This window comes from Cinclus cinclus, chromosome 17 (assembly GCF_963662255.1).
Source record: "Cinclus cinclus chromosome 17, bCinCin1.1, whole genome shotgun sequence".
Classification (NCBI taxonomy): domain Eukaryota; kingdom Metazoa; phylum Chordata; class Aves; order Passeriformes; family Cinclidae; genus Cinclus; species Cinclus cinclus.
Window position 1 is genome coordinate 11,487,136 of NC_085062.1, and position 26,534 is coordinate 11,513,669.

At 40.3% G+C, this 26,534-nt stretch overlaps 2 protein-coding genes across 6 annotated transcripts in view; both read left to right on the forward strand.

The window, feature by feature from the left end:
* The window catches only part of SPECC1L (sperm antigen with calponin homology and coiled-coil domains 1 like), a 62,867-nt gene extending 44,598 nt beyond the window's left edge, over positions 1–18,269 (forward strand). The window contains exons 14-16 of one of the 2 annotated variants that reach the window (XM_062504649.1): positions 8,687–8,803; positions 9,273–9,332; positions 11,063–18,269. In XM_062504649.1, the coding sequence (XP_062360633.1) occupies positions 8,687–8,803; positions 9,273–9,332; positions 11,063–11,152 (267 nt within the window). In that variant the 3' untranslated portion in view covers positions 11,153–18,269. The remainder of the gene's footprint in view (positions 1–8,686; positions 8,804–9,272; positions 9,333–11,062) is intronic. The other variant, XM_062504650.1, reaches the window with a different exon arrangement.
* A 3,953-nt stretch (positions 18,270–22,222) lies between these two features.
* The window catches only part of ADORA2A (adenosine A2a receptor), a 31,676-nt gene continuing 27,364 nt past the window's right edge, over positions 22,223–26,534 (forward strand). Inside the window, exons 1-2 of one of the 4 annotated variants that reach the window (XM_062504459.1) lie at positions 22,223–25,701; positions 26,029–26,522. In XM_062504459.1, the coding sequence (XP_062360443.1) occupies positions 25,367–25,701; positions 26,029–26,522 (829 nt within the window). In that variant the 5' untranslated portion in view covers positions 22,223–25,366. Of the gene's footprint in view, positions 25,702–26,028; positions 26,523–26,534 lie in introns of those variants that run through there. The other 3 variants (XM_062504455.1, XM_062504458.1, XM_062504456.1) reach the window with 3 other exon arrangements.

Here is a 26,534-nt window from a genome sequence, read left to right on the forward strand (position 1 = left end):
TTAAGGGGGCAGCTGCCCTCCCATTGAGGCATTTGAAATCAGCCTTTCACAGGTTTGCACTTTTGAAACTGGAGCTGAAACTTCATCAACTTAATGTTTAACTTAATGTTTCCCAAATGCAGCTAGAGTAGCATTTCTCAGATTTCAGAGATTTATTTTTTGTAGGTAATTATCATGGAGTTTTCTTTGGATCTTTGAATACACTCCCATTTAGCCTCTTAGGGACAGTTTATTTAGTGAAGGTGGCATTGTCTTGCATTTTGAATTTGGCTCTCAACTTTGGTTGCAGACTTTTTTTTTTTCACTCGGTCCAAATGTTATCAGAAGCCAAAAGAACTAACAAGATAACTGTCCAGAGTTCTCCTGATTACATTATTTTTTCAAAAGAATAGTGGCTTCAGCAAACTAAACCAGGATGTTAATAGTATGACCATGATGTATTTGTTTGGTTAACTTGTATTGAAAGTGTTTGGAGTTCCCAACACAATCCTCAGTTTAAGAACTTTACTCTTTCCATGACTTGAGCCTCACAATGCAGGAGGAAGTTGAGAGCCACATAACAGGATGGTCGCCCATCCATAGGAAAAGTCCTCCTTCAGCACAATGGACAGGCTGTGATATAAGCCCTCCCCCTCTTCCTGTAGCACGTCTGATACTCAACTGTGCTATTTCTGAGGATAAGCAGCTTTGTGGAAAGAGCCTTTCTCCTTCCCCACATTTTAGAAAAGGCAGGATGTTACATGTCTTTATAAATCCTCGAACTAAGTGCAAAAATATTTTCCCATATTGTCTTGAAATGAAAGATGAATTTGACAGCTTTGTTAATCTGGTTAGGAAAAGTGATAGAATTATTCTAAACTTTTCCCTCTGTAGTTGTGTGCACATTCAAGAGTATGCTTCTGATTCTACAGATGGCTGCTTCCTTGAGTTTTATAAACACTCGTAAAAGGATAGGTTTTGAGACTTTCAGTACTTGCTTCAGAAGCTGCAGCATGGTACTGAGAAAGCACAGAGCATCTGCAGAGCCACTGCAATGCCTTCATTGACACTGTAAGACAGTATCAGGAGGTTATATTAAGTAGTTCTGAGAGAAGAATGCTTTTTGCTTTAGGCACACTCATTTCTCATTTCTTTGTTATACAGAATTTGATTATTTTCAGCATCCCCTGAAATTCAGTTCTGATTGAACACTGTGTTGGTGTTGTTCTAATGTTTTAAACATACCCAGCACCGTTGTGCAATCATTCATTGTGAACAGTGCTTATCCGGATTTCTGGCATCTCAATGTTATCAATAACAGATAAGGATCTTTTATTATTATTATTTTCAATGAATCTCTGCTTCATTTTAATTTTATTTTGAAACTATTTGTGTTCCAAACTGACAACCAGTAAACAAGCATCAGGGTAATGAACATCTCCCTCATTCAGTCCTGCTGAAGGTACTGGGCTGCTCTCCTTCCTTCCCTGGCGTCCAAGCATGGACAGGATACCTTCTTTACCTCCAGCTCTTCCTGGTGTCTCACACTGCCACAGTTCCCTTTTTTCCCAGAATTTCCTATCATCAGAACTTGTACTTTTCCTCTGTACCACTGCTGGTTTTGTTTGCTTTAGCACCTGGGTGAGAGCCAGAAAAAGATTTCTGAGCTGCAGGTACATGCTGCCTGCCCAGCCCTCTGCCTCTGAGCTGCTGCAGGAGCTCACAGAACTCGAGTCCTGAATATCCCAACCTTTTCCTCTAGGAAGAGCAGTAGGTCACCTTCTATCCAGTCACCGATTTCTAGCCAATATTACCAATTTGGCCAATATTACCTGTAACTGTGGCAGGCTAAAGGGAAGATACTTGCAAATGGAGTCTGTAACAAGTTCTAAAATGACCTGGAAGATTGTTACCATCATTTGAAAACAAGCAAAAGAAAGGATTAGAACCATTTCATTTCAGAATAATTATTTCCTTAATTTTGTCCTGTTCATATTAAACTACCAATACTTAGGTAAAATCCTGTAAGCCAGTATTTTTCAAGATGTGTTTCCTTCTTCATCTGCTGCCAAGAGTAATCACTTTTTTGGTCTTGTTTTCTCCCTCTCACCTGGAGGTGATGTCTCACAGCTGTAGGTCTTTATGCATAAATGCATGTAAGGTATTTATAGGAAATTATTTTGGCTGTTGGTGATTCCCAGGGAAGATGGAACTATGCACCTTGAGTTAAAGCTCCATTTCTAGCAGACTTGTTTGCTCCTGGCATTGTTTTGCCTTTCATCTCTGGCATTATATTTTGCACTGGACAGTGGAAAGTGGCTAATAAATAATAACAAATAGTGATCACACAAGTAACCAGAGACAAATCTTTATTTCTAAACATTTTTTGAAGGTGTACAGAGTTAGAGGTGAGCTGCCAGTGGTTCAGCCGTTAAACACCAGGTGTGGTAGAGTTGGTTTACCCTTATCAATGACAGCAGGATAAAATACTGAAGAAGAAATAAACCAAAAAAAAATACACACCAAAGTCTGTCCTGTTTCAGAGAGAGGTTTTCTTTACTCACATGACACTTGTGTAGAATACAGCACTACAGAATTGTCTGGTACAACTGCTATGGGTTTTTTGTCTGCTCAAGTAAAAAGGAAGAGAAATAACTCCTGCTTTCCTATCCCTTCTAGAAAATTGCTTTCAAGCTTTTGATTAAAAGTCTTAAGTACTTATTTTTGCATTAGAAGCTTGAAACTTTGTGGATGCTAAATAATTCAAAGATGATAGTGTGGTGAAGCTCTTAATTTCAGTCCATTATAGTGGAATAAACCCCATTAAAAAACCCTGTAAATTACTTCATTGTACACTTTTCTTGATTTATTCAAGCTGATTTGGAGGGGAATAAATAGTCACCTTTAAACGTAGTTGCTAATATTTAACTGTGTTCCAAATGTTTTTTCAAGACCTCAGTAAAAAAATCAGGTTGATAGAGCCAATGAAAATAAGAGAAATTACTGGTTTAAGAACCTGAATGACTTCATCTCTTACTATATTGTAGCTTTTAACCTGCTGCCTGAATGTTGTTTGCCAGCAGGATTTCTCCTTGGAGCTCAGGTTTGGAGAATGGTGATCTGCAGAAGGTCAGTGCAGGACTGGCAGGGGCAGGTTCTGTATTAACTTCCACCCAGAGCCTGTTCAGTCTTGACACAATTGCACACACTGAGTTACTGAGCTGCATTGTATTCTGGGCTGAACAGATCTCTGAGCCGTGAGAGAGGAGAGCTGCTCTCAAGATAAGCATTTAGATAAAAGAGGAGCAAACCACCTTTAGTTTTCAGATCAACAGGCACAAAATACTTGAAATTTCATTGTGTATTAGCTTTGCTCAGGATCTGACAGTGCTGCAGAATACAGAGCCAAGTACTGCATTTTTCAGAGGAGAGAATTCTCCTGGCTCCTTAAAAATATGTGCAGTGTCATAAAACTGTCATAAATTCCAGATATCTTCAAAGCATAAAGTAATCCCATCCAGCTGTTGTGGTGCATTTACCCTGACTGGAACACAGCTACTTTCATTTTGAGTACACAGCTAATAAAAGTCCCAAAAAGGATGTGAGCATGCATGTTTCATGTTAAAAGAGGACCAGCAAACAGGATACACACATCCTTACCCATTCTTATCTCCACCAGTATTTCAATTTATTTTCCATTTTTGTCAGCATTTTGAGAGATAATTCATTTCCAGGAGTCAGACACCAAAAAAGCAATTGTTACAAAACAGCAACAAGAATAACCTAATTCTTTTTTTAAACTTTCTTTAAGCTTTGCACACTTCCTAGGTATCTGTACCTACACTTAGTGTACCTTATCTGTACCTACACACTTAGTGTAGTAGCCCTGTAGTACCTGTCCTCTATTCCATGCAATGCTGCTTTCTGGAAAGACTTTTGTTGCAAAGACCTAAGTTTTACTTGCTGTACAGATCAAAGCTACATATCTTACAAAAAATTGAAATCAAGCAATGCTTTCATTTGTGCTTGAGCAATAAGTGTAGAATAACAAAACTAGAAGTAAAAAATCGTTCATGTTGCCTTTTTTTTTAAACTTTCCAACACTAATCTGGGTCATATTCTATTCAAAGTGCTATATTGATCTTAAAAATGCACAAGAAAAGGACATGACTGTGCTTATGTAAGGCTGTGTTCAAATACTGACTCCAGGGTGTGCATTTTGTGCTGTCTGGTTGATTCATCGGGGTAGTCAGGATGCCAGAACACTTCTCTCCTTGGTTTAAACTGATGCTTCAGACAAAAATCATTGAGTTATGGAAGGGCATGCATCCTTTTTGTGTTTGGATTGGATTCTGATACAAGAAAAATGTCAATTTGTTAGACTTAATTATGACAAAATTTAGAATAAGTTATGAAGCTGTCTGTACCTCTAAGTGCATTAATGTCTGAAGCTATTACTGGATTTTGTGAGAATGACTCCTCCTTTTATGGTTCTTCTTTGTGCCCAAACTGAAAAATAACGTGTGTTTGGTATGGAAAGAAACCAGTCAGTGTTTAAGGGTTTTGATGGTCTATTTTTGCCTTTGAAGAAGCTGGGATTGAAGAGGCAGGAGCTGGGACTGCTGCTAGGTCCAATCCAGAAATACTTCTATGTTCTCACCTGCTGCCAGAAGTAGATAACCACAGCTTTATCCATGGTTTGAGTGTCAGTGAATCCTGATTCAGTGGGGCATGGACAGCAGTTCTGTTGTAGTTTAACTTTGTAATCTTCTCTAATGAATACTCTTTTCTTTTGTGGATCTATCTTTAAAAGCTTTTAAAAGCATTTTACTAGTAATTTTCTGCCATGGGAAGAAGCCTGCCCAGGTCTGTACACGTTAACTTCAAATCTTGTTTTAAGGCTTTAATATATTATAGCACAGAATCATATTAATTGTTTTGCTTTCTCAACCCACTTATTTAATTAACTAATACGACAGAGATACAGACATGTGTTTTTATTTTCTTCATGTCCTGACTCTTCTGAGAGCCAAACCAAGTTTGGATATGGGAATCTCTCCTCCCTGTGCAGAACAAGGGATGGACAAATAGCTGCTGTGCAGGATGCTCCTCTGCTGGAGTTCTGATGTCCATAGTTCAGGGAGATTGAGGCTGGGGATATGTCTAATAAAGAGGTTAACTTACTTTGTTCTTAACTTGTAACTGCAAATTAGAAGCCAGGTGTTCCCTATTTGGGTTTCTTGATGTTTGTGGGGTTTTGTAGCTGTGGAAGTTTTCTGGGAAGATAAAAAAAGTAAGGAGTTACTGGGTTATAACAGTTAACATCTGTTTCTTGTTTTTTGTTGTGTGGTTTTTTTTAAAGTATTTTTACTGACTTTAGAAGACTATTTATTAATTTAAAATTATTGCAAAAAAGCAATAGGAGAAAAACTTTAAATTAGCAGTATGCTGGTTAAAACCACTTGAAAATGGTGAATTTTAGAAAAGCCATAGGTTTGCAGAGATCTTAGATTGATGCTATGCAGAGCCCAGTCTGTTAAGCAGTGTAGAAAGTTTCATGGAGAATACTGGTTTTGGTCTCTTTTTTTCTATATGAGCTCAAGGGAGTCCTCATTTTGTGGTGACTGCTCTTACTCTGCAGTTTCCAGTTCAATAGGGGCTGGAGACATGCTTGAAATGCTTCTTGGTTGTGGATCTACCAGGTTGTTCTGTTACCATCTATTTTTCACTTTATATTTTTATGTTCTGTCTCCAGAAAGTCTTACAAATTTTTAGCTCTGTTGTTTACTCCTGGTTGGAAAGGGTGTTCCACAGATCTTTTTATGACAATGGTCTGTTGCTTAGCTTTTGTTAGAATTGCCTTTTAAAAAACCATCTACCCCAAATACTAGAGGTGGCTTCACTCCCATCCTACCTATTAATTATTAATAGACAAGGGATGATAAATCCCCTTCTAGTTCATTTATCTCCAGAAAAGCTTATTCCTCATTTGACAATTTATCTGAAAGTATGTCCTTCAGTTGCTTTAGTACTTTGTGGTCTGAAATGTCTTGAAGAATAATTCTAGATTGGATTCCAGCAGAATTCTCTTAATAGAGCCAATTACTTAATAAAAGCAGTAACAAAGAAGAAATTATGTCAGAGATTTTAGGCTGATGTTCTGTTTACCATCAATTCTTTGAGAAATAAGAGCTTAATGCAAGATTGATTTCATTATACTGACCAAGCTTTTTCAAAAAACCACAAGTAGTTAAAAGCATTTAGGAAATAAAATTTGCTGCATTTAAATGTGCCAGTTGTGTGCTCAAAGCCCCACATGAAAAATTAAATTTTCAGTTTAAATGACAATCTGTCCCATTTCTAGATTTGTTTTTACTATCTGACCAATATTATACTTCTTTTAGTCTGAGAGGTAATAATAATTCATAATGCTTAGAGCAATTGGAAACAGAAACCAGTCCCTTTTAATTGTTTCCTTCCGTTGTATTTAATTCAGCTTCTCTGGATACATTAAAATTCTTGGATGATGGGTTTGTTTTCTGCTTGTTGTCTTAATAATAAAAGCTGGACCCTACAAGATGGTTTAGAAAAATAGGGTATTCTGAGTTTGGTTTTGTTTGAGAACCAACCAAACTTGTCAGTGCACTTTAAGTGGCCCCTTTTCCCCCAGTGATTCTATTAAAAATTCAGCATTCTGTGGATACTTACTGATAGTTAAAGTGAAGGGGTTTCTTTGTATTTTTTTTGTAATGTTTAAGGGAAGGTGACTTTTGCATGTTGTAACTTCAGTGTGGCAGTGCCAGTGTACATCTTTCTCTCCTCCCCGTCCTACATCACTTGGTCATCTCAGGGAAAGAGGGAGAACATTTCAGCCGAGAGGTGAAAAGCAGGTTTGAATTTTTCTCCCTCTGTGGATTGTGTAGCAAAGCAAACGTGATCATTCACACCTGGTTTTTATAGCCAGCTTGCCACACTAGCCCCTCTCCCTACCTTTATCCTTCTTACTGACACACTTGTGAGCCCGAGGCCTTATTGGGTACAGGGCAGGAGAAAAGAACTTTCCAAAAAGTGACTTCTCTAACTGGACACATGTAGAAATTTACTGCCTTTAATAATCTGACATTTTGCCCTTTCTTACCCCTTAAAGCCTCATACTATGCGTTGCATGTATTTCCTTAATTTAAGTAACATTGAGGAAGCTTTAACCAGGCATTAATTTAAATCCAATTTCCTGTCTCTCTTGAGGAGAAAAGACACAGCTTTTTTTTTTTCTCTCCCTTTTGCTTTTGGATTTTCCCAGCCGTGTGTGTGGAGGAAGCAGTGTCAGAGCAGTTCCCACAGCCCGGGGGTCTCCAGCGCCGTTTCCGCGGGCACTGTGAGCCCCAGCACGTACACTGCCACCAGAGCCTGCTCTGCCCTGGGACTCCTCACTGCTCAAGGGCTAAAGCTGAGCAGGAAACCAAGATTTCCCTCACATTCTTCTAGAAATTGTCCAGAGTTTTGTTTTTCCCCTCTGTCAGAGGAGATTGTGGTTGTTGTTCGTTTGAAGTCCGAGCGCCCTGGACCGCCTGGCAGAGCACGTTGGCTCTGGGTAGAGTTTTCTGCCTTAGGAATAACCAGTTTTAGTGTCTTGTCCAAGACAGCTGATGAAGATGATGATGACTGAATTGCTGTCAGGTGAAAGGTTGGCTCAGGTGATCGTGATCCTGCACTTCTGTGACTGGAGGTTTTAGTTCCTGCTGTTAAAACTTTGAAAACTAACTAAGCTTCTACTTGAGCCCAGTTAAGTGAGTTGGATATTAAAGCATATTTATATTTCTCCATGGAAGTGTAAAAGATACATGATATATTGTTGTTACTGCTTGTTTCCTAATTAAAGTTTAAACTGACTGCTATCCACTTAGCCTCTCTAACATTGTTTGACTGCCAACAGCCAAATATACAGGCATTTAAAAGGTCACTGAGGCATCTTGTTCATAACTCTTTTGGACTGGGCTGACTCTACAATAATTTATACAGTCTCAGGAGATGCATTTACCAGTGCCACTGAGTTTCCTACGGGAACTAAAAGATCAAGAGTGCAAGACAGCAGTTTTCAATTTCAGTTTCAATCCCAAAGATTCTCTGCTACTGTCAGCACTAAATCTGCTGGAACATCTTTATTTCCAAATGAAAATTAACTTTTGTTTGTGACCTTGTTCACATCAGTTTCTATAGAGAAATGGTTTGTTTAAAAGAGTGAATGCTTTTCCTCATAATTTAGAAATTTTGTCTGGGTATGAATGTAGTAGAAGCAGAAAACAGAATGAACATGAACAGAGATAGGAGCACATTGTCTGCTCAGGGATTTGGGGTACACATCTTTGACTCGTTTGCTTTTCTGTCTTGGGGTGTACAGTTGCATCAAATCCATCACCTTCTCTAGCACAACATTTTATAGCTTTGAACACACACTCAAGCACACATTCTCCACTCTTTTTTCAGGGAGGGCTTAATAGTATCTGAAATTAATATATAAAATAACAGATTTTCTTATCACTATATTGTTTTGTTTTCCTCAGTTAGTAATGCAGAGCTTATGGTATTGGGCTGTGCACTTTCTCTGCCAATTCCTTCAAAGGTGTTAAAAAGCAGAATTTATTAATTGGTAGCATGTAGTACTTGTTAGATTATGATTTTAATATTGCTTTTATTTTTTTCCCTTAAGAATATTGACATCACAAATTTCAGCAGCAGCTGGAATGATGGCCTGGCTTTCTGTGCAGTTCTCCACACTTACCTCCCAGCCCATATTCCTTATCAAGAACTGAACAGCCAGGACAAGGTAAGACAGTAAAAATCCCATTGCCAGAACTGCAGTGTTTTAGTTAATATGAGTTACATCTCTGTGTATTCTGCTCTGCCACAGTTTCTACCTACTGGTTAGCCCAGGATCTGCAATTAATGATCTAAAAACAAAAGATTATTTCATTAATGGATGCAGAGATTTTTTTTTATTTATGCTTTTTAGAGAATAAATAATCTCTTCTTTAGTATTTTATAACACAGTTGTTCTTCACTGACAGTGATATTCAACATTATCTTCTGAACAGGCATTTAATAAAAATTATTACAAGTTTTTGGATGTTATTAAAACACATTCATTCCTATGGCTCTTTTAAATTACTGTAGTCAAATTATAGACTCCATTTGAAGCAAAAGTCATAGCATTATTATGAACATTCTTAAGGCCATTTTGTTATGTTTGAAATAGTATTTCCTTGTTTTCTAACATGTTTTCATATCTCATGCAGAGAAGAAATTTCACTTTGGCTTTTCAGGCAGCTGAAAGTGTTGGCATCAAATCTACTCTGGTAAGATTTAAATATATATTGAATGATTTATGACCCATTATAAAATCAAAATTACTCTGTTTTGTAGTCTCAAAAGATTTGGATATTTATTCTTAAAATTAGCAGCAGATGAGCTCAGCTAGCAGTTTTTGCACTAAATAATGCCTGAAATACAGACTGGTTAAACTTTAAAAGGAAGGTTCACCAACACTTATCTCCCAGTGTGAAAATAAACATTAATAATGGCAATGAATTCGAGAATAATTTGAGAATACAATTTTCAGGAATCTATTAAATCTGTCCTGTCTGACCTACTTCTAAATTATTCGGGATTTTTTGAACTCCAGAGCTACAAATCAAGCAATGGAATTTGTTCATTTTTCTCAGTGTAGTGTGAGAGTTGAGATTTGCCTCTTAAGTTTAGACTTTTAATTTGTCATCATTGCAAATAGATTCAAAGTTTTTTTCACTGATTGTAAAAAGTAAAGAGTAAAAGAATTAGCAGAAAGAATTAGCTTTCAACAGTAGAGTGTTTACTAGGAGTATTTCTGAAAGTGTGGAACTGGGAGAATCCCAAACCCTTGTGAGTGATCACAAAAACTCAGCTGAAATGGCCCTTATTAGAAGTGAGATTTAAGTGATACTTTTGTAACCTAAATTCTAACAAAGCTGCCATAGTTAGCAACTACCAGTACAACAGAGTTTTTAAAAATAACACTTTCCTTGATCCTTATCAGTGCTTTTACCCCCCAGCATTGTGTTTGCTGACAATGGTAGTGCAACTCCTGGGCTTTCGTACTTTGACTTTGGCACTGATTTGAGATGTGGAAGTTTCTTACCAAGTGCTGATGTAAGAATGAGATCGTGGAAAATAACTGCAGAAATTCTTGCATAATTCAGCTTTTATCCAAATGGTTGCTGTCTGCCCTTCCTTTTTGTGATGTACTTCATTGCAGACACTCTAAACAGGCAAATTGAATGGAATTCAGTCGAAGTGCAGATTGTATCCATCTTAAGAAGTTAGTATCTATTCACATACCTACACACACACTCTCTGTGTTATGTGTAGGTTTGTGGATTTTTTTCCCATCCATGTTTAGGTGACTGAGGGGTTAAGAAGGTTGTGAAACCTGTTGTATGTAAACAGGAGTGGCATTCGAGCAGAAATTATTCGTTCTCTGAAGATGTTCAGCTAAAAGAACTCACAACTTCTTTTTTGAGTTCAGGAGATGCCTGCATCCAAAGCTTTCAAACACAGCCTTACAGTAAACAGGAATTACTAGGAACTGCATCACTCTGTTTGGTTTTGTATATGTGGTGAAGAGGGTAGATGGGAGTCAATTATTTATTGATGCTTAACCGGATGGGAATTTTGAACTTTAATATCTGGGCCTTGATTCCGTGGCTCACGGTTCCTGGGTAGGTTGTATTGATTTGCAAGGCTGGTGCAAGGTTATGTGAACACTGAAGTCTGACTGTTGTACCAGCTGTGCTCAGTGGGGGACAGCTTGAGCATGCATAGCATCAGGCATTTCAATCTTAAGTCAACAAAAGAACTGTCTACAGATATGCTATTCATTACATTTTGTAAGTAATACCAAGATATATGGAAGAAAACAGAGCTTTCTTCATCAGTGCTTTAAACTGTGGAAACTTGACAGATTTACCATTCCCAGGAATGTGTGAAAACACTGCCACATTGCTCTGAGGGTTTTCATTCCTGATCTTGACCAATCTGTTTTCTGTGACAGGACATCAATGAAATGGTGCGAACTGAGCGTCCAGACTGGCAGAATGTCATGCTGTATGTTACAGCAATTTACAAATACTTTGAAACCTGAACCCTAATCATTGGACAGATCCATGGGATACACCAACATGAGCTACCAGATGGAAATCTTACTGAAATGCTAATACCCATTTCACTGAAAACTGGCAACATTTGAGTCCCCTCCAACTTCAGTGAGACTGTCTTGGATTGCCTCAGATTGCTTCAGCTACTAAACATGGACACAACTGTTTAAAAGCGAGAACTTGTTGCCACAGTGCTTGGAATAACCCAAGTTATTAAGCTATTCAGATTAATTATGTAGCCTAAAGAGCCTGAACTACTTCTGTGCTGCCTCTCCAGTCAGACTTCCTGAAACTTTCTTTGGTGGGAGAGTGAGATGAATGCTTCCTCTGGCATATAGGAGACTGAATGTACAGGTAAAGCTTTGAGAAGGAAAAGGATTACATGGCATCGTATTACTGAACTTTCTGTAGCATCCTGGTTCTCTAAATATTCTACCCACAGCATGTGGTAGTCCAGTACAGTAGAGTTCTTAATGGTAACTTAGTTATTGCCTATACAGCTATTTTCCATCCTTTAAAATGTGCACAATATTCCAGGAAAACAAGCTTTGATTCCATAATGACAAATTGAGGGGAAAAGTGCCCTTGATACCTCGAAAAATCTGGCACAGAAGAAGACTTCATTCTAAAGCTTCATTATAAGCCTACCTCTGTCACAGTGATGTGGCTTTCATCTTTATCTTATGGATTGTAAAGACTAGCACATGCAGCTCCTGGCTTTCAGGGTACGCTACACTTCAAGGAATCTGTGCAAAGTCCCTGTGCTTCCACTCTAACAGAAATGAATCAATGATCACCCCTTGTCTGGCTGGTTCTTTGCTCTCTTCCCCCTTTGTCTGTGCAGCACACGCGGCCACCCCGGCTTTCCTCTACAGCAATAGGAGCACACGTCGTGGACATCTGTGGTAGAAGTTTGGAACTGGGATAGCACCTCTTCTGCAGAGAGATGCTCTTATTAAGATGTAATAATGAAGTAGTTTGTCTCAAAATCCAGCTTTGCCATGTTTTCTGTGTGTTTTTCATTGGTCTTGCACATCCTCATCTGAGTGACAGAAGGTGAGATGTTCTCTGGGAAGGACTATGGAGGAACTGATGTAATGTGTGTACACCCAGCAGTCTCAAATATTGCGTGGAAATGACTCACTGTCACAAGGAAGGAATTGAGAAACTTCAGTCTGCTCAACTTCTTTTTATTTTCCCCTGAAAATGTACCTGAATTCATTTAGCAGCTCTTGGGCAGAAGAGTTCAAGTGCCTTAACTGAGTTGATACTCCTGGCACTTCAGGCCTGCTGTGGAATGTTAATGGCTCCCAACGGTTTCATGGCTCCATTTGTCACGAGCTGTGTGTTGTAATCTTGTTTGTCAAATCCAGGGGAGACTTCACTCCCTCATTGCTTCTGCTTCTTGCTTTTCTGAACACTTACCAGCAGTTCAGCCACGGAGCATCTCATTAATATTAAGCAGAAGCCAACTTGAGCAGTGATTCTGTAACAGCTGCTATTTATAAGCACAGGCTCTTTCAGCAGTAGCCCCACTGTAAGGAAAATAAATCTGTTCTATGGTGCTCTTACAACTGTTAAGGACAGTTTGAATGTCATAGATGTTAACCCAGTGAATGCAGCTGTGCTTGGCATCTGTGAAACTTCTTCATGGTATAAAAGCACAGATTTAACTCAAAAGTATTGCCAAATCCCAAACCTTATCATCTGAAGAACATAGCCCATGTGAAGAGTAATAATTCAGCATGTCTCTAGCATTGTATAAGAATACCCATTTACACTGATATGTGCCTGTGAGAATGATAGAACTTTGCAAAATAAGTACTTAACCTGTGCTGAGGGCCCTTGGAGAAGTTTTCAGAGCAGCGTTGTCTCAAACATTCTTACAGCTCTTTAGAACTAGAAGTAGAGACCCTCAGATTATTAATTGGTGCATTTGAAGAGCCAACGTAATCTAAAGACAATTGTTGCAAGAGAGGTTTCAAGTGAAAGATCTTCATTAACAGATTTTAATAAAAGTCTGAAATGCATTTTCCTCTTCTCTATATTTCTTAAAAATTTTTTTTTTACTTCATTGCTTTCCATAAGAATAGTCTTAGTGGAAGTACACATTACTGCTCTCTTGCTTTCTATCTTCTATTATTAAATTCCAGATTTTGCCAATCAGTGTTTTAAAAGCCCTTCTGTTTATCCTCTGAACAAATATCCTTGTCTATTATTGTCTTATTAATTGCCTTAGAGTTAAAAAAATATTTTTCTAATGAAAAGTATAGCATTTCTGGATCTAAATTCACTCATGGCCTGTTTTGGTGAGGTAATTCAAGCTTTGAGCTGCTTTTTTTTCTGTCCAATGGTCATCTTCATTTACCTGGAATGTTGTCAGAGTACTTAAATGCAATAACCCTGAGAGTGTAACCATTTGTCAAAGGAGAAATCATGTTTGCCAGATCCTTTCTGTTAAAAACATGGGCTGCCGGTCTTCAGAAAGGAATAGAGAGAGAAAAGCTAGCAGTAATTATAGTAGGGATCTTGTTATGAACTTCAGAGCTCTGTAAACTTCTTCTTGGTGTGATCTGTCTGATAAAACTCTGTGAATCCAGCCCAAGAAGCCTGGGCTTCATGAAGAGGTTTTTGTGTCCTGATGTATCTGAGCCTTTACCTGTGAGGTGCTGCACAGCTGCTGAGTGGAAGGAACGAAGCAATGGAAGATCTAAAGCAAACACAATGCCCTGCTGCACTCTACAATGTGCTTTTTTTTGTGAAGGTTCAAACCACATTCAGTTATTCAAGAGGAAAAATAGCAGTAGCCCTTCTGGATGTGGAATAAATATACTGCTGTGTTTGGTTTCTGTTCATAGTTAATCCTGGAACAGCCTGGTTTTTTTTTGTTCATGTGAAGTGCAAGTTTATGTTGAGTGACTTTCCTTTTAATCCAGGAGATTATTCTGAATGTACTGCAAATATGTTGTCATCCATTTATATTTTACTATGTGCCTTGCAAATGCCTGTGCTCTAGAATATCAGGGTTACTCATGGCCAGCTGTAGAGTGGGCAGCAGAATGGAGCTGTGGGACATCCTGATGCAGGTACAGCTGTGCCATCCTCTGGATCCTGTGGATGGAAACACTTCCACAGGTGTTACACTTGATTTGGTTTTCACTTGGTTTTGTTTAATCCAGTTTGATTTGGCTGTCTGTTTAAACAGAAACACTAATTTAGTATCTCCAGTGTGAATCTCTGGCCCTCACAAAAAAAAAAGTCTTATTCCCATGCCTCTGAAAAACTGAGTGAAATTTTCACTTTTAAATTTGTGTTTGTGGATAGTTTATCCAGAATATAATATATAATTATGACATAATTCTGATTTAAAGGTAGATTTTTGTATCTCTTGCATAAAACATATACTTCAAGTTACATGTAGTGTTTCTGATAGTTTTTTGTCTCCAATTTTATTAAATATTTCCACTGTTTGTGTTTTTCTGTAAAGTCCATCATCATGTCTTAGAAGGCCCTTAATGTTCCAGAGCTAAATGCACTGTGCTTTAACTTGCTGATGTAAACTCCTATTGATGTCCCTGCCAGCAGTGATGCTCTGGTTTTAGGTGCATGAGGAGAAATAAATTGGACCCCTCCTTAATGTTGCAGTACAGTGGTTTAAGCTGCTGAGGATCTGCCTTGTGAATCGTGTAGCTGTGGCATTGGAGTCTTGTTTCTCTTGCTGATCTCAGTGTTAGGTTCTTAGCTCTTTATTCAGTTTCAACACTCCAGACATTTGGGTTCTTTTGCATCACCAGAAGATTACTTCCACTCAATTCTATTTCTGTACGTATTTGGCCCAGGGCACAATTTTTATTCCAGCCTAGTTTTAACCAAGATTATTTGGGAAGCTGGAGATGTGGAGAGCTTGTGGATGTTTTGCTTCCTGCCTGTGCCTGGGCTTGAGACATTGCCTGGTGTTCAGGTGGTGTGTGACAGTTCCTTCCAAAGGCTGAAGTGATGCAGTTACCCCTTCAACTCTGTTCCTGTGGTGACTTCTCTTTTTGTTTGCCTCTTACAACTAACACAGCCCCAAGCCAGGAGCTCCTAAGCTCCTTCTGGGAAGGAATACAGTTGTGCATCTTCATGCTACTTTTTGCCTATTGTGAGTTATGCTGAAGTGGTCTAGAAAGAAGACCTTAAAATAGTCATGTTCATGTATGGGCTGAGTTAGCTGTAGAGTTTGTTTGTGGTCCTTCCCTTGACTTGGTAAATATTTATTTCTGTTTGATTTTTATGTTCTGCCGAGCTCTGTTTCTGCAATTCCTTTCTATGAGCTAATATTAGCCAGTTTGAGAAATTACTTGATGAGAGGTGCTATTAAAGTGTCTTTGTCAGCCACAAGTGCTGGACATGCCATTGTGCTTTCCCAAGTTAGTGTGTGTTGACTGGCAAAACACAGACATCTCTTAATACATTTAATTGTCCCTCTTTAGCAAGGTATTTTTAATAGTGTTTCTGCTTTCACAGGAGAGTGGCTGGATAGGTTTTAAATTACTGTGTGGCTTGCTGTGTCCCTCCTTCATCTAAGGTTCTTCTGTTGTGTTCCCTGATTTTAGAATTAGTCCTGTAGCACACTCTATAATTATCCAAGATTGTAAGCATCTGGAATACATAGCAAGTATGCTGTGGATAATTAATGCTAAATAACTTAAAAGGTTGATGTTTGTACAGTTCTGATTTCTGTTAATTGATACAAGCCTTTTTTTTCCTTATTTTGCTACACTTGCCTGTTGTTTGGATGCAACATCCTTGAATTCATTTTGACAAAGCCACTGTCCTGATCATCTAGAGCTAATTCATTCTGTGATATTAGAATTATTTCCTCCCAGTGAAACTTCAGTAAAACCTATGAACACCAGATGACTTCCTTCCAACTGACATGAGCTTTTGCTTGGAATATTCCTTACCCAAAGGCCACTGTCTGCCTCAGAGTTGCACAGAAAGTTCCCATCAGTCCCAGCAGTTCTTGGGGATGCAGAGCAGTAGGGTAAACTTCTGGCAGAATATTACAGCAGCCTGATGCAATTAAGCTGGTTTCATTTTAATCCCCTATTTTCAGGGGGTTTCAGTTTAGGCAAAATCATTTACTGAAAGCTGAAATGTGGCCTGCTAGGTCTCCACTGGGAAGTATGCTTCTGTTTAATAATATTTTTATGAGATTGTATTTATGGAAATGGAAAGGAAAATGTCATAAAGCTAGTTTTGTTGCACTTTTCTAAGGCTTTTGTATTTTACATAGTTCTAGAATATGAGGAAGTTGCTTGGGGAAGTCAAGGTTTGGAACCTGCTCTGCCCCAGCACAGCAGTGTATGATGTGCATTTTCACCCTAGTGACCCATGTATTATTTTAATTGCATGTAACTGGTGTATTTATATGGTAGTGAGGGAGCCCAGCAGACATTTCCTGCTGCACAGGAGCCATTGGCAGTCCCAGTTCCACAGCTCATGACTGACCTGTTCTGACTGTGGACTGCACTTGCAATAATGGAATAGTCCATTTTCCAATCTGAACTTTTTCAACAAATGGGAAGAAAGGGGCTCTTCTTTTTTTTGTTGTTGTGGTTTTGGGTGGGGTTTTTTTTTTTGTTTGTTTGTTTGTTTTTTGTTTTGTTTGATTTTGTTTGTTTTTTGGGGGGGTGGTTTTTTGTTTGTTTTTTTGTTTGTTTGGTTTGGTTTTTTTGTTGCTTTGTTTGGGTTGGGTTTTTTTGTTGTTTTTCGGGGGGTTTTTTGGGAGGGAGGTTCCTTTGAAATTTCTCTGAAGGTTTTTAATGGTTTTCAATTATTGCATATGTTCAGTTAGGATGGTTACTTGGAAATCAGTTCAGCTAGGAGGGCACAAATACATGTAACATTCTCAAGTAATTAATCTTTGTAACTTAAAACATTTCAGTTTGATAGAAACTTTTGGTTTTCTATGTATTGTAAGGTTAATTTTTCTTTCTATAAGTAGCACTTTTATATGTATCTGAAGGGTTTTTTTGAACAGAAATGTGTTTTTTTCTGTATATTATCTAATGGGAAGAAAGTATAACACTACTAAACAAGGCATAGACTAGTTTGCCTCCAGACTGTAAGTTCACTTTAGGTCAGTAATGGTCAAGAGTTGTTCAGTGTATCTGAAATAAATCAGTGATCCCATTTAATACTGGACAACTCCTGATCAAACCCAGAAGGGCATTAATTGGTACCCTCCACCTCTTGGATGGGGGTACTTCCTGTTCAGGTGTGAGGCAGAACTGACTGAAGCGTGAAGAATTTTGGACTTGGTGGAAGAACAGAATTTGACTGATGCCTCAGTCTGACTTCACAGCACTATACTGGATAAGGACTAACCTTGTTTGAGGCAACACTGCAGCCAGTAATGATATCTCCTGAAGAGCTAATTTAAAGCTCACTTTCCATGGCCTTTAAAGATGACACAAAACCCAGTGATTCTAAAAGCTCCTCTCATCCATCCAGCTTTTCTGGTTTGTAATGGTTTTACTCTTCCTTGAAACACAGCTGTTGTGTGTCAGTCTGTGTATGGGTTTAGAAACATTCTTCTAAACAAGTGCAAGTACTTTGTTTTGTTTTTTTTTTTCCAGAACACTTTTGGATAGTTTACACACATCTTACATGGAGAGAGGCTTTGCATAAATGTACAGATGTACCCACGTGCACATGTATAAATGTGTGTACAGATCTGTACTCTGCAGGTTCTAAGTAACATAGAAATGTGTTTCAACAAGTGCTTGTGTCTTGAATACTTAGGCTGGTGTATTAGTGTATATATTTAAATGGCAAGGAGGAAAAAACATTTTGTTTGCTTCTGGTTAGAGTGGAGAAATATAGCTTTGAGGAAAATTTGAATGAGCATTCCAATTGTATTTCACCCTGTTTCTGGTTTGAAAGGCACAAGTTGGTAATGATTGGAACTTGAGAAGTCAGCAAGCCTACGTTAAGCTAAACCTTTTGGAGGACCCAATATGCTTTCAGTTTGCAAGGACCACTAAAGACCTGGGCATTTACTTTCTCCATAATGTATTCTGTATGAGTATTTAGTATGTATGCCTTCAATTTGCCAATGTTGCCATGTTTTCTTCTTAATTATTCATGAAATAAAGGTTGCAAATAGCAGAACGTGTGTTTGTTTTCTTGGGTGAAGGCTGCAGAAGGGGCTGTGCTCACCCTGCTTCTGGCACTGTTTTTTCAGGAGTGTTGCAGGAAGCAGTGGTGGAGGTGAGGAGTGTGTGCCAAGGGCTTGTGTGCACATAACCTGAGAATTTCTTTGGAAATCATATCTCTCTTGGGATACCAGCAGCCTCTACAGGGTCTACCCCCAAAGGGTTTTAAGTGATAAGACAATGAATACCCCAGATAAGAGGAACATTTTTGAGGCATCTGCTTAGCCTGTATTGTTCTAGAGAAGGAAATTGCAGAGAACGTGTTCAGTTTAGGCAACTTCTGCAATACATTGCAGATTAGAATTACTTAAATGTGGCTTAGCCCAACCCAAGTAAGGCAATTGTGTGCTCACTCCCTGTCTGTCTCTAAAGGAGTTGGGCTGGAGAGAGGCTGGGGACTTAATCTCTAGAACAGTTTAGACTGTTTAAAGCAGAAGCCTAAACACAATTTTTCCAGGTGAAAATAAAGGTTAGAACACCTTAAATCTGGTTTGGGCTCAAATCATCCTGGATGGTAACTGTTTTCAAATGCTGGTTTGGAGCTTCAATTTCACGTGCTCTGGAATAAACTGGTTCCAGAAGTTTGGATTGAGCTCCTAATTATTGTAAATATTGTTCTTAAAGACACTGGTTAGTAAAGGTATTTTAATTCTACCTGTTTTTTTTTTTCTTTTTTGAGATTGTGTGGTGTTTTCTGACTGTTCAGCAATTCAGGAAAGTCTTTGTATCAGTAATGTTATTCTGCAAGAAAGTGTCTTGTTTCTCCTTTCTTGAGGTGAAATATTGTCCCTGAGAACTCTTGCAGTCCTTCCTGCCGTGTCTGGAGCCACTGGAGGTGTGTGGTTTCACAACATGCCTGATTTAAGAAAACATTTTAGTTCTTAAAATGGATTTATATCCTGTTTTTAAGCATGGATCTTCGTTTTCATACTTCTTTTGCAAATAAATATTTCAGAACTGTAGTGTAATAGACTCATGTCAGAAAATAGATGTTTTTCTTTTCTATAGCAAGAGCATGGCAGCACCATGGGAGGGATTTGTCCACGTGCAGTGGGCATCTGGAAGGCAGGACATGGGCCAGGCCTGAAGGATGCTAAAACTGCAGGGTCTGCACAGTCTGTAGAGCTGCAACTTTTCTTTCCCATATCCACTGAAATAATATTCCCTCATCAGAGTATTTTCATGGATTGCCTTCCAAGCTGTCACTAAAAAATTTTGTTTAAAAATGTAAAACCAGCTCCATAAGTATGTCTAAGTTGAGTATAATAGAATTGGTTAATTATTTTTTAAGATATTACTGTAATGAAAAGCTGCAGCTATATGGAATAGTAAAATAAATACTTCAGAAGCAACAGCAGTATAATATTCCACTGTATTAAATTGGAGTCATGGCTTTTCTGCAGTTAAATTCTGTGGAGGAGCTAAGTTAGTGATACAGAACTTCTGAAATTGTGCTAAAGGGTTTCACAGTTGCTTTGATTGATAGCAGATGAATTAAATCATGTCTGTTGCAGAGTTCTACAAAGGGCAGGGATCAGAGGGGCTCACAAAGATGTGCATTATTACCACTCAGAATTATTTTAGGGGAAACCCTTATCATTGAAAGTTAACTCCTTTCTTAACTTTCTTCTTAACTGAGAAGCCATTTACAGCCAGCAGCTACTGCTAGAACATAAAAAACTAACAGAAAAGGAGCTGAATTCTGTGCCCCTCTCAGCTCCCTTACTCTGTGCTTGGACTGTGTTGTTTTTTCAGCACTATCTTTCCTTGATCCCAGCATTTCATGTTGAGATGTTCTCATATCTCAAGCTGTTTTTCTTTTAATCCTCAGTACCAAAGGTTGAGTGAATTCTCCTTTGAATTTGCTCTTAAAGTTGTGATGGCATTGAGGAAGCTCCAGTATCTTCTCTATGAATTCCTGCCTGGTGCTGCAGCCCAGCACTTTGAATGGGCAATTTGGCCAATTAGTGTCTCTGTTCCTGGCAGCTCAAGATTAGAAGAGCATTTATGTCTAATTAAATATTTTTATTAGTTTCATTTCTGTTAGAACAGTTGATTAGAAACTTCTCCCATGCAAGTCTTTGTTCAGAAAAAAATTCGTCTATGAATTTTTAAAGAAGCAGATGAGGAACTGGTGCCACCAGTTCTAATCCAGGCTAAGGTTTTTATTAAACTTTGTCTGCTATTTCCTGTGTCACCACTGTTTAACCCTTTTTGTAGAACTGAATTTCTGTATATGAAATGCCCTATTTGAAAAATATGGTGTTGATTTTTCTTAAATGCTCTTTGTCCTTCAGGATTTTCAGGTTTTTGAAACCTTCTTAATCTCATCATGAAAATAGGGTTGGACACAGTATTATCACAGTATTTTTGCTCTTAGACATCTGCATTGATTCCATAGTGTGGGGCACTATTTGTGCTTCTCTCCAGTGCTGTGCATAGCTCACTCCCTTGTTTATGTCCTTTTCTTAAACCATTTTAGGCTCTTTCCTCACGCCAGAAGCCTAAAAGTTAAGCTCTTAAAAATGAAAGAAACTTGAGAAGGAGACATAACAGTCTGGAGACAACTTCACTGAGCTGTTGACAATATCATATTTTTCAAAAATAAATATCCCATAGAGCACCAAAATGCCACTGTGTTGAGTTAAGGCTGTGTCTCCATGGGGCCACACTCAGAGTGCATGGGCTGCACCAGGGCACAGCCTGCACTGGCCATAGGCAGGGCTGTCTGCAAAATCACAGCTTTGCATTGTCAGCTTGGCCGTTCAGGAGCTGCAAAGAGTCTCCCCCCACACACCCCAGAACGGCTGCTGTGAGAAATTAATATAGCTGGGCTTTGGTCTGGGCAGAGACAAAATGTAAAAGGAGGGTTTGGGGACGTTCTGCTTTTGGCCAGAGGTGCAGCTGGCATTGAAATGGGGTGCTAAAACATGAGCTCAACTCTATAAACCTCTGAAGTTGTGTCATTTTCAACCAACATTTCCAGCACACGCTATCCCCTAGCAGGGAGTGGTGGGGAGCAGGGTCAGCAGCTATTTTTTGCCCCCATTTTGGGTTGTGACAAAGCTGGGTTATGCACAATGTGTATTTTGTCAAGTTAAGTAAGTCTTCACCTCTCATTGCTCCTCAAAAAAAATGAGAGTAGTTCAAGTGAAGGAGAATCAAGTGACTTCTGCTGGGCCTTTCAACTCCAACAGTTCATTTATTGTGTAAAGGTAAGTTATATTTTAGCTGTTGCTCTGCAGCTCCCACATGATGATTCATGCTACCAGTTTTTTCTTCTATTAATAGTTTACAGAGAGTGCTTAAATTTAGATTGAATTCCATCTCATAGTCTGTCATGCTGAATAGCATTGGGAGAAATAAAGCCACAGTCTGTTTGGGCAGTGCCTTTTACGGAGAGTAGTCAACTCCTGACATGAAATTACTGAAAATCCTTCCTTTGTTCCTCACCCAGACTGGATTCAGACTGTGTTGGGGATACGGTTTGCATTTCCCTGTCAGGGCAAATCCTACCTTGACTTCAGCTTCTTTTCCTTAAGCCTTTGGTAAAAGCTGAATTCTTCCAGTGCTGGAATTAAACAGTTTTTGCAAAAAAGCTTCAGTCTCTGATACAGGAATGTCCTTCATTATGATTTTAGCCATGGGCATTGCCAACACAATTCTGCATGTGTAACTTTGTTAAAGGGGACACTCTTCAGAAAAATCAAGCTTTTCCCAATGTTGATTTAAAAAATGCTAGCAAATATTTAATGTTGAACAATGTGAGTTAAATAATCACATACATACAAACACACATAGGGATATATATCTTTAAGGTTGAATGATTTGCTGGTGTAATCAAAATACCTCGAGTAACTGTGCCCTCATCCATTATTTTAGACTAACACAGGTGTCTTTCATTGCTTTTGAGGAGATTCAGGCAGTATTTGTGGGAATGAGGTATGTATAAGTCAGAACACACCATTTTAAATGTCCTGTTTAACAACATTGAACACGTGTGCTGATGCAATATTTAGTTAGATGTTCTTGGCAAAATATGCATCCCTTAAATGTCATTTTGCATGTATTAAATAATTCAGTCTGGTTAGAAAAATTTCATAACAGAGAAGAGCCTCAAAACTGATGCAGCATTAATCTCGTTGTAATGACAGAAATAATTTTTCTGTTTAAAATAAGATTAATTCTTCCAGATTCTGTCCTAGGCAAACTGATCATTTTCAGTCCTCCACATGGAAGCCTCAGTAGCTGGGTATGATTTTGTGTTTTCCCAAGCTAGCAGGCTGTGCTTGGTTCTGAGTCTGTGTTGTGTTCCAGGGGTATCCCTGACGTGCCCAAGGTGTCACTTGTGCAGTGCCAGCAAAGAGAAGGGTGAGTTTCACAACAGGTCTCAAGCATAAGGTTTTTATTTGCTTTGGTCTCACCTTTTTGAAGGAAGCATTTCAAGGGTTGTTCTACACAGGCTTTCTAGAGTTTACTACTTGAGCTGAGTTGCTAAGTCTGAGGAGTGCAAATACTCTTATCACTACTTTTCAGCTGCCCAAAAGTCAGGAGTTTGGCTTGTTCAGTGAGACAGTGAACAGGATGTTACTGCAGCTCTGCTTTCCAGGAATGAGAAAGCCTTTCTTGGCTCTACATGGGAGAATCAAAAAATTTAATTTCTGTCCTTCCAGTTCTGGACTCCTTTTAGCTCAGAGCCAGCTCTGAACGTGTGGCAGTACCTTCCTGTGGCTGCTGGAAGTTGTTTTGTTTCCAGGGGGTTTCAGCCTATCTCTTCATGTCATCCCTTCTCAAACTGTGCCTGGCACAGCAGTCACAGTAATGCTGATGTGTTCTCCAGAGTGACCAAGGGAAGTTGCATTCTCTGGTGCTGCCACCCTTGCATTTCTTATAAAAAACAAAGAGAATATATAAAAGCTGTTTGTATTCCTTACTGTCAATTTACTGTCATTGGCCACTGGTAAGGGAGGGCATAAATGGAAATACCCAGAGGTAAGGGCAGTGCACATGGATATGCACAAGAATTATGGTCTGGTACTTGACAGGGACAATGGCATAGAACCACTAGAAAACCAATTAATTTCTGAAAGTAAGGTAACAGATCTATTCAGATCTTATTATAGTAATGGAAGTTACCCTATCCAACTGCTGAATAGGACATAAAACAGCAGCTGCTCATTATAAACACAGTTACTTGTGCAGAAGTGAGAAATGAGCATGCAGAGGACATAGAGGGTCTGGCTGAGTTGCTCTGGGAGATGTTAATACTGATTTTATCGTCTTGGATCACTGCAGAGTTCCCAGCTGCACAGATAAAATCAGCAGGTGACAAGGGGGATCCGATATGCCATCCAAACTGGAATGGCCAGTGTGGGAAGGTACCAATGGTTTGGTGCTTCTGCTATCAGAACACCTTTACGGGGGGGAAATAATTTCTAAGAAGCTTTCGAAATTGGTCAGAGAGCCATTATCAGCTGGTTCTGTGGAAGTACTTGGACATTTGCTTTGGATCTTCTATGACTGGCTGATTTAAAAGAAAATCTATTTAATTTACATCAAATACTCTTAAAATTGGTTAGCTGCAAAAATCAGAGTTGCAGCTGGGGAAAGAAACACCCAATTTCTGGGATCCTTCAAAGGTATGGTGATCAACATTTGTGACTTGTTTGATATATTGAGGATGGGATGGTTGGAATAAACCAGACTGGCAGTTCAGCAAAGGGGGTTGACAGCTTTGAGTTTAATGTGTTCAGGAGCAAAATAATATCTAGAAACTGCATCCCTGCTCCTTAAAAGTATTTTGGTTTCCAGCTTTCATTGATTTCAGTGGGAGAGAGTAATTTGGATGGCTTTGAGGATCTGGGCCAAAGAGAAAGGCAGTATCTGCAATACAGGAAACACTGCCCTGGAGAGGGGCAACACCAAGCAGATGCAGCAGAGCCTGTCAGGCAGCTGATTCTGACTTTCCCCTCTAGTTCAAAAACAATTGCCTAGCATAAAATTTAATGGAATATCAACTAGGAGTGGGAAAATACTGCCTGTTGTACAGGGCAGGTGTGAGGCCATTACATGAACAGTATCCCTTTCCCAGTGTCAGTATTTTTTTGAAAAAGCTCTGGTAAACATCATGTAGGCAGGTGGCATTTCTAAATCTATCATTTATGCAGCATGTTTTGATGAGGCTCCTAGTTTTCTTGTCTCCCACCTTTGCTTTTTCTCTTGACTTGCCTAGTCAGTGTCTGTGTTCCTTAAAATCGTGTCATGTTACTGTGCGGTAAATTACTCCAGCTTTTTCTGTAGCTTCCTGGGAAAAATTACTTTTTTTCCTCCCTAGAGGATTCCCATTGTGTTTGGAGCAGCCTTCACTGTGCTCTGTAGTTCCCAGCTGCGTGGCTGAGCCAGCCCATGAACCAGCCTGCCTTCCTGACTGGGGTAAGAGTGCAGGGGAGGGCAGCTCAGGTGCTGGGTGCTGCTGCCAGTGCTGCATTTTTAATGTTTACGTGCTCATAGATTTTGAGGTTGGCACTGAAGGGGCTTCTGCCAGTTCTGCTCCTTCTTTCCTACTGTCTTGTTATACCAAGGAAATTTAAAGCATAGCTCATGCTGCTGCTGCCAGGGAAGGCAGGGTGAGCCGTGCTGGGCATCAGTAATGTGGGAATGCTTTTGGAGTGGGGAATCCTGGAATAAAACCTCACTGCATGACACAAGCACCCAACCTGTGGCAGTCCCTGCACACACGGGCCTGGGCTGGCAGTCACTGAGGTGGATCAGTCTGTCACAGGCTGGGACCTGCTATGGAGTTAGTGGGAATTGTGGAGTCACGCTCGTGGTTTTTCCTGTTTGCAATGTCCACCCAATAGGAACACATAGATTACTTACTTGCTAAGAGATAAACTTGAAAAATAGAAGCTAAAAAGCTTAGAAGATACCCACAAAGACCAGTGGGATCAAATTCTTGAGAGGCTCTGTCCCTGTTTCAAAATTGCTGTGAGATGAGTCATGGCTGTCCCCAAGTCCTTCGGAGGAGAGGGAGCTGGCTGGGGACAGCAGCCCCAGGGGCACCGCCGGCAGGAAATGTGCTGTGTGCTGGGGGATCCACAGCCTCCCACCCGGTGGGAATGTGAAACTGCTGTCAAAGAGTCAATATCTGCAGAGAGCTCTTCAACCCTTCCAGAGTGGCAGTGCACAGGGTTCCTTTCCGTAGGTAGTAGTGGCAGCTGGGAAGAGAAGAGAGTGAAATTGCTCTGTGTGTGCAGCCTGACCCGGTGTCCCCCGCAGCACTGCACGGTGCCACCCAGCTCTGTGTGGTACAGCTGCAGGCTTCGACTCGCTGGGTGCGTTTTCCAACCTGGAAAGAAGTAGATGCTTAAAATAATGTAGTGAGAAAGCTCTCTCCTCTCCTCTCCTCTCCTCTCCTCTCCTCTCCTCTCCTCTCCTCTCCTCTCCTCTCCTCTCCTCTCCTCTCCTCTCCTCTCCTCTCCTCTCCTCTCCTCTCCTCTCCTCTCCTCTCCTCTCCTCTCCTCTCCTCTCCTCTCCTCTCCTCTCCTCTCCTCTCCTCTCCTCTCCTCTCCTCTCCTCTCCTCTCCTCTCCTCTCCTCTCCTCTCCTCCTTTCATTGTATGCAGATCAAGCCCACTCAAAGCCCGCTGCTGTCACTTGCAGGTCCCTCACGACAAGCCAGGACTCTCAAGTAAGTGCCCTTTCCCCTCCAGTCCCGCTGAGGGGATGCTGCTCCGGGCTGCCCGTGTTGGCACCGAGCCCCGCGGTGCCGGGTCACCGCCGGCCGCCAGGTAAAGCTGCGGGGCTGCCGGGCGCCCATCCCATCCCATCCCATCCCATCCCATCCCATCCCATCCCATCCCATCCCATCCCATCCCATCCCATCCCATCCCATCCCATCCCGCCGGGTGCGCGGCCGGGAGCGGGAGCCGTTCCCGTGGCCGCGCGTCCCGGTGCCGTTCCCGTTCCCATTCCCGTGGCCGCGCGTCCCGGTGCCGTTCCTATTCCCGTTCCCGTTCCCGTGGCCGCCCCGCACCGCCCTGCAGGGGGAGCCGCGGCCGCCGCGTCCTGCGCGGAGGCGGGAGCGGAGCGGGGCAGCGCCGGCACCGCCGAACGGCTCCGGGCGCGGCCGGAGCGGAGCAGAGCCCCGAGGCCAGGTGGGTGAGGCC